Source organism: Uncinocarpus reesii, genomic scaffold (assembly GCF_000003515.1).
Source record: "Uncinocarpus reesii 1704 scaffold_3 genomic scaffold, whole genome shotgun sequence".
Lineage (NCBI taxonomy): Eukaryota > Fungi > Ascomycota > Eurotiomycetes > Onygenales > Onygenaceae > Uncinocarpus > Uncinocarpus reesii.
Genome location: NW_003052498.1, coordinates 369,215 through 376,239, shown reverse-complemented (window position 1 = coordinate 376,239; position 7,025 = coordinate 369,215). Strand labels below are relative to the sequence as shown.

Below are 7,025 nucleotides of genomic sequence, written 5' to 3'. Positions count from 1 at the left end.
CTTCCCACGGCCCAACCTTGAAGGACTATTTATCCCGCTGGAATTGTTCGTCAGAACAAGGGGACTATATCCGAGCTCGGTAGCGCCCGATTGCAAGACAGCCGGAGAATAGTTCTCCGATTTCCTATCGCTCCAAATGTTGGAAATTGGAGACCTGGGAAAACAGTCTCGTTGTCCGAGACTCCAAAGGTACCCTCCAGAGGCTGGGATGCAGCTTCGATTCGAATTGTGACCATTGGTGTTTTCACGCATCGAGGGAGCCGGAAGACGGTGCTCGGCATGTCTACTCACCTCGATGATCAAGGCTCCAAATCACGACACGAATCCGCCAAGCTTATCCTCAAAAAGGTCGATGAATATCTTCATGGGGAATACAAAGATCGTATCTCAGGCCTATTTCTGGCGGGAGATTTCAACAGCAAGGTGAATCAAGAGGCATATCAAGTGTTCATAGACCCGACTTCTCCCCTCCTTGACGCTCGAGATCAAGTCAAGCCCGGCGATCGATATGGGAACGAAATCACCTATACAGGCTTTGGATATGAGGGCGAACCAGCAACTCGTATTGATTACATCCTAGTTGGACCGAGAAGCGAAGCAGGGTTTCCCTGGACGGTGAACGGATATGCCGTGTTGCCAAACCGATTTGACGACGGCGTACTCAATTCCGACCATCGTGCTGTCGTTGCGGACGCGGTCTTGGACTGAAGCTTCCTGGAGGCTGCGTACTGTACATACATACATTGTGGATTTATCACTTATACATGGCTCTCTCTAGTTACGGCCGGGATTTTCTTTTTCTAGCAGTAAAAATACCAGTCGCATTATGACAAGCAAACTTGATATAGTTAACTAGTACTCTGTAGACAATGCTCTGTGATATTTCTTCAGCTCTCCTGGTGAATTTGATACCATTCACCCACGTGATCTGAGCACAGTGGATGAGTCAGCACCAAAGTGTGCTTGCGATTGAGGCACCAAGAGGGAATGGGAAGAAGTGAAGGATGTCACAGTTGAGCTGCTCTTTGTTTTCCAATGCAGCCCTGAAAATGACAATGCTCGACAACTGTTATTAAGTGACTATCCAGCAGAAAGACGCGTTAATCTCCGTCGGTTTCTTCATTTTTTGCCGCGCGTTAATCTGCTGTCCGGACCCAGCCGGTAGCCGAACGCATCCAAGCTGGAGGAACAATCGGCACCGCGCCCCTCTAATCTCTGGTGCGTTAATCCCTTCATCATGATCGGTGGTTCTTTATGCGCCATTGTGCCCCTATTAATATGTCTTTGTTTTGCGCGCCTGATCTCGCCACCGCTATGGATAGCTGAATGGCGTCGCGTAGCAGAAAACCATCAAAATGTTGAGGGTTGAGATGAGTTCTGTGATTCAAGCTAATGGTTTACCTTGACCTGCACTAGATCCATGATATGTGTATAAATCCTCGGCTGTCTATCGCATAGTCCTTTCTTGCAGCTCGACCCTGGACAGTTCGGGCCTCAATAATGGACCCTTCGGCCAGTATACCCGATGATTCCGTTCAGACGGACCTTCAGTCCCAGGGCCCGCCGCCTGATATGGTAGAACACATGGAAAGGGACAATGCTGGTGATAGCAAGAATGCACAGGAGGCCACCGATCCCCAATCTACCCACAGGTCGTCCACCCCGGGTTCGTTCGTAGAAGGAAAACAAAAGGCAGAAGTCACACAGCCTGCAGCAGAGCCACAGAATGAAGCTTCGAGGCTTGATGACGACCATGATGACCAGGACGACTGTCCGGGGTCTCCTGACCTGCAGGATGAGTCGGCCAACGCGATGGTCCTCCCCCAGAAGCGCTCCAGATCCGGCTCCCTGAAACGGTCAACATCGCCGCCTGTTGAGCTTCCAGCGGGGCCTCGCGATACGCCGTTGGACAAAATCCAATTGGAGCAGTATCTTCATAGGGAATGGCTGCACTCTGCACTTGCCGCCAGCAGAACCCCTCGCCACGATATCCTGCACGAAAAGAGGGCGGAGCGCGATTTCTATCTACAGCTACAACACGAGCGTCAAGTGAACCCGGCAGCTATTTTTGGAGTGGGTTACGAAGGGTTTGGCAATATTAGGACTGACCTTAAATCGCAGCACCCGCAACTACTCTACCCATCAAATAGAAGGAAGCCTGGAGGGAGAAAATCCCGGGACGTACGAATTTCACGAGAAGAAATGGACAAGCAAGCCGATCAGCCCGAGAACTTGGTACCCATTCGACTAGATATTGACTGGGACAAAGTGAAGCTCCGAGATACATTTACATGGAACTTACACGACCGTGTCACGCCACCCGATGTCTTTGCAGAAAAGCTGGTGGAAGACTTCGGTCTCCCCCTGGAATCGTGCGGCCCGCTTGTTCGACAGATCACACAGAGCATCCAAGATCAGTTGACTGATTATCATCCCCACGTTTTTATTGAGGAAGAGCCATTAGATCCGCATCTCCCGTATTTCGCTTATAAGAATGATGAAATGCGCATATTAATTAAACTCGATATCACCATCGGCCAGCATACGTTTGTGGACCAGTTTGAATGGGACATCAATGATCCACAGAATTCTCCTGAAGCTTTCGCAATCCAAACGGCAAGGGATCTGGCTCTTCCAGGAGAGTTTATGACCGCAATCGCTCATTCTATTCGAGAACAGACTCAACTTTTTACAAGAAGTTTATATGTCGTCTCACATCCCTTTGATGGCCGACCTATCGAAGACCCCGACCTTAGAGCCGCCTTTCAACCATCCCCTCTTACATCTACATTCCACACATTTCAGCAAGCCAAAGAATACGTCCCATGCCTTTATGAACTCAACGAAGCTGGTCTTGAGAGAGCCGAAGGGGCCGTCTCACGCGAGCAACGACGACAAAAACGTTCTGTCAATCGTCGTGGAGGTCCAGCCCTTCCGGATCTGAAAGACCGGCAGCGTACCATTCGGACCATGATCATGTCGTCTGTTATTCCTGGAGCTGCGTCCTCAATTGAGGAAACTCGAATATTCAAACGATCTGGTGCAGGTAGAAGCCGCCGTGCAACAGCTGGCCAGCGTGACGGCTTGGAAGATTCCGATGACTCCGATAGTGATGAATCCTCCGGTGCCTCCCCAGCCATGTCTCATTTGACCCAAGGCACTGCGAGGACCCGTAATATGCGTACAGCCTCTGCAATCGCGCAGTCAGCAATGCGCAGCCACCTCACTCGCTCAGCAACTCCCGAAGTTTCGTCTATTCTTGAAACCAGAGCGTCTGCAAGGAGACGGGATTACCGCGAAGAAAGCTCGGAGGTTCCAGAGAAACTCATCGTTAAACTCAGGATCAACCCACAGAGACTCCGCCAATTCATGAGGGACTTGAAAGCGAGGCAAAAGGGCTTCATCGGTTCGCCTGCGACTCCAAATGCACCAACCCCTGTTCGCCCTGCATTCACCCCTGCTCGCGGTTCCATGGGACCTCCCGCCTCTCAACCGGCAGCTACTCCTAAGAAACCAACGCCATCCCAATTAAATGGTGTCGTCGACGCTCCTCACCCGCCCCAACCCGGTGTCCCTGGTGTAAGATGATTCAATTTTTCCCGCCACTTACAAACATTCGTCAATAATTACTAACGAACCGCAGCCTCCTCCACCACCCTGGCTAAACCGTGGCTTGAACAACCTCAAAAAGATTTATCCCCGTGACTCGTTTGAAGGCACAATGCGCTACACAGCTGTTGACCCACAAACTAACTTACCGATCCCTAACGCGGCTGCAACTCACCCGGGACAAAAGCTAGTTTATAAGTACTTTCCTCGAATCCGATGCCATGACTGCCCTGGAAAGCTTTATACCCCTGGCCCAGCATTGACCGTGGACAATTTCGAAGTTCATCTGAAGAATAGACAGCATAAAGAGAGAGTTGAGGAACGGCATGCTCGCATAGCAAGGGAAACAGGCGTTGCAAGTGTCCCGACGGTACCGGCTGGCGGATCTGCTTCTTGAGGGATTGGTCCAACTTCTTTCCTGCTAATCTGCTTTTCGCTTATGTACAGTACGACATACCCAATCATAGTTTAATGCAGGAAACGCCGTTGCCTCTTATTCCGCTAATACCGTCGCTTGACGCATATCATACTTCCCGTTACAACCGGTATATGGCTATGGAAAACTGCCAAACTGTCAAACAGCCATGCCATATACCCATTTTCAGGATGACGGAAATAAATAAAAAGTAATCACCGTAGAACTGCCCTGCATCTAACGCACCAAATGTGACTTCTTGAAGGGGTTGCCGGTCTACAATAGTTCAATCGGATAAGTGGTTAAGGAGGGTAACAGCGTGGTCCTGCTATAGTTGAAGTAATGACAAGGAAATCAAGGCTTTCCTCGAACGTCCGGGGTCAAATGTGAGGAGTCAATTTGCAAGAACAAAGCATTGCCCTCAAGGCTGTTAATGGTAAGCTAGGCACCCTGTAGATACTCATATAGTTTATGTGGGGATAGTGAGGATTGGTATGAGATCGTTTGCCATCATATTCTACAGTGACACGATGTGTATGTGTGTTTTAGAGTATGAAATAACTAGGATTCCAGAGTCTCCTTACCGCTGACTATCGCTTGAGCAGGAAAAAAGAAAAACAATAATTATCCCTACGATGTGAAATAGACTACCATAAACCCAACCCAGCTCCCGACCACCCCGAGCGCCGAGTAGGAACTCGTAAACATCAACGGCAAAAACTCCATCTTGCTACCAAACAGCAGTCCATGCACAAGCGAGCAGTATACGATCAAGGGGATGGACACCGTATCGTACAACAATGAAAATCGATCCAGTAAGAAAACCCTTGGCCTTTTCGGGACGGGGGCGAGTCGCTCAAACGTGAACAGAAACAAAACGAGCCAGGTGATCGTGTACACTGTTTTGATCGGGAACTCTGCCGCGGTGAAGAGAAGCGGGAAGAGGGAGACGTGTCCGGCTACCGCCAGAGGGCGAAAAGCACCCAGGTACCGAAGGTCTTTAAGAGCGAGGAGGCTGAAGGGGAGAATGATCAGGAGAATAGCTTTTTCGTGAACATGCCAACCGAAGAGAAAGGCGGCATAGGCGCAGAGAGTGATAGAGCCGACAAAGTTGTCCCAAGTTGGTTGTAGCCACAGTTTACACAGGGGAAGCTATAAATTTGTGAGCTAATGTGATGTGAAGTGGACTGGGTGGAAACATACGAGCTGAAAAATAAGAGTTAGCGCAAATGTGTGTTCCTTCCTCACTTCGGGTAGGATGGCGAACGAGGTGTCTCCAACAAGTCCTCTTGTAACACTTCCCAGTGCCTCTTGTTTGACGGTAAGCCCTAGCCGAGGAGCAACTGCAGGAAGTTGTTAATATATGTCTATAGAAGCTAAGAAAGTGCCTGGGGGGATAATTACCCAGTATGAGGACTCTGTCCACAAACGAATACATGGCCCAAATATTCGGAGCCCAATAAGCATGGCATAACCCTCTCGAAAACGGGAATAGTCTCTCTTTAAGCTGGTTTAGCTGGCCCCAATACGCAAAGGGACCAAACGCGGCAGCAAAAACGATCGTAATCCCGATTCCGAGCTTGATAATGTTACCGAATTGCGGACGGAATACGGATTTTGGGTCGAGGCAATATGTGCGGAGAAGATAGACGAAATACGCCAGTGACAGATAGAGGTAAATATGTTTCAAACACAGTAAGGCTGCAAACATCATCCCGCTGTAAAGAAGTGTAGATTGCTTGCGAGCCAGGACAATCGATAAGATCAAAATTCCGTAGAGAAATCCATTATATTGGAAATGGATGTGGTCAATGATCAACAAGCCCGGGGAGAGGAGAATGGAAAGACTTGCGGCGTGGGCTAATCCTTTCTTAGGATCAGGTACGGATTTGATGTAGCTTGGGTTCAATCAGCTAAACCCGTATACATTCACCAAAGCAGGTGTAGCTTACCATTTCAACGCATAGATCAACATAAACTCGAGGAGAATAACAGACGTTCTTTGAAAGTAAATCACCTGCCAGGAATCGTAATTGAGATTCTCAACCTTCAGCATCGCCGGATCAACAAAGGATGCGACTTTGGATAGTAGCCATTCCAGGCCTGCAAAGAACGGCGGATAGTCGAGCGTCCATTCTGAGGTGTTCTATCGCTTCGTCAGTCTTTTGCCAGCGTTATCAAGTAGGGAGGTAGTCAGACCTCATAGTACCATTCTTTCACAGGCAGAGAATGGGTTATAGCAAGCCAATTACGGTGAACCTCAAAGTCGGTGGACTTGCTGCGCAAAGTGAAACAAATCAATATACCAGATTCGCCAATATGATAGTTAGACCAGGGCTCTTTTCTTCCTACGTACTATGCTGGGAAAAGCAATACTTTGAACGCCGCAGCCACAAGGGCGCATTGGGTGAGTGACGGGTAAAATTCAGTCATTGCGCATAGTCGACATCATAGCCAGCTGTTCATACACAACAATTCAAGATTCCCAGAGCGCTTCTGCTTCTAGCTCTCCACCGCATCTCATCTCGCCGTCGACGATGTTGGATGTTGACGAGTTTGGCAGAAGGTGTAAAATACGGTAACCTAATACCGGTATTCGTTACGCAGGGGCTGGTATACCACGTGACTGGGGAGTGCAAACATGACCCCCAGCCACAGTGTGTTTGCTTGTTTGACGGTGGCTGAAGCTCCCTGAGAGGACAAACTGGCCGGTTGAGTATCAGACGGAAGCTCCAACACGCACGCAAAAACAGTCACGGAAGAGACTGGCGGAGTCAATCGCTGTTGTTTTTATTTCACCAGTTAGTTTCTGTGGTCAATTGTATCTGTGTTTCCTAATCCGCATTTCAGCAGTTTGTTGACATTCATTGCAAGACATCTCCACACATTCACTGTATCAACTGTGAAAGTGAGTGGGCGGAACTTGTTAGAAGACACCCTTTCAGCAGATACCTTTTGACAGAGAGAAAATATAATGACTGCACTACCACCTTTCACTGAA

At 48.9% G+C, this 7,025-nt stretch overlaps 3 protein-coding genes across 3 annotated transcripts in view; 2 read left to right on the top strand and 1 right to left on the bottom strand.

The window, feature by feature from the left end:
• Window positions 1-708, top strand: part of UREG_04870 (uncharacterized protein) — a gene marked incomplete at both ends in the record, with an annotated part of 1,341 nt that extends 633 nt beyond the window's left edge. Inside the window, one exon of the mRNA XM_002584135.1 lies at window positions 55-708. Coding sequence (XP_002584181.1) covers window positions 55-708 — 654 coding nt within the window. The remainder of the gene's footprint in view (window positions 1-54) is intronic.
• A 792-nt stretch (window positions 709-1,500) lies between these two features.
• UREG_04869 (uncharacterized protein) lies at window positions 1,501-4,006 on the top strand (the record flags this gene model as incomplete). Its single annotated transcript, XM_002584134.1, has 2 exons — window positions 1,501-3,579; window positions 3,644-4,006. 2 exons carry the CDS (start codon window positions 1,501-1,503, stop codon window positions 4,004-4,006), a joined length of 2,442 nt encoding a protein of 813 aa, XP_002584180.1.
• Window positions 4,007-4,654: 648 nt separating this feature from the next.
• Window positions 4,655-6,428, bottom strand: UREG_04868 (uncharacterized protein; the record flags this gene model as incomplete). The annotated part of the gene is made up of 5 exons (XM_002584133.1): window positions 4,655-5,176; window positions 5,228-5,367; window positions 5,429-5,922; window positions 5,977-6,170; window positions 6,381-6,428. The coding sequence occupies 5 exons, from the start codon at window positions 6,426-6,428 to the stop codon at window positions 4,655-4,657; spliced, it is 1,398 nt and encodes a 465-aa protein (XP_002584179.1).
• Window positions 6,429-7,025: the final 597 nt, after the last annotated feature.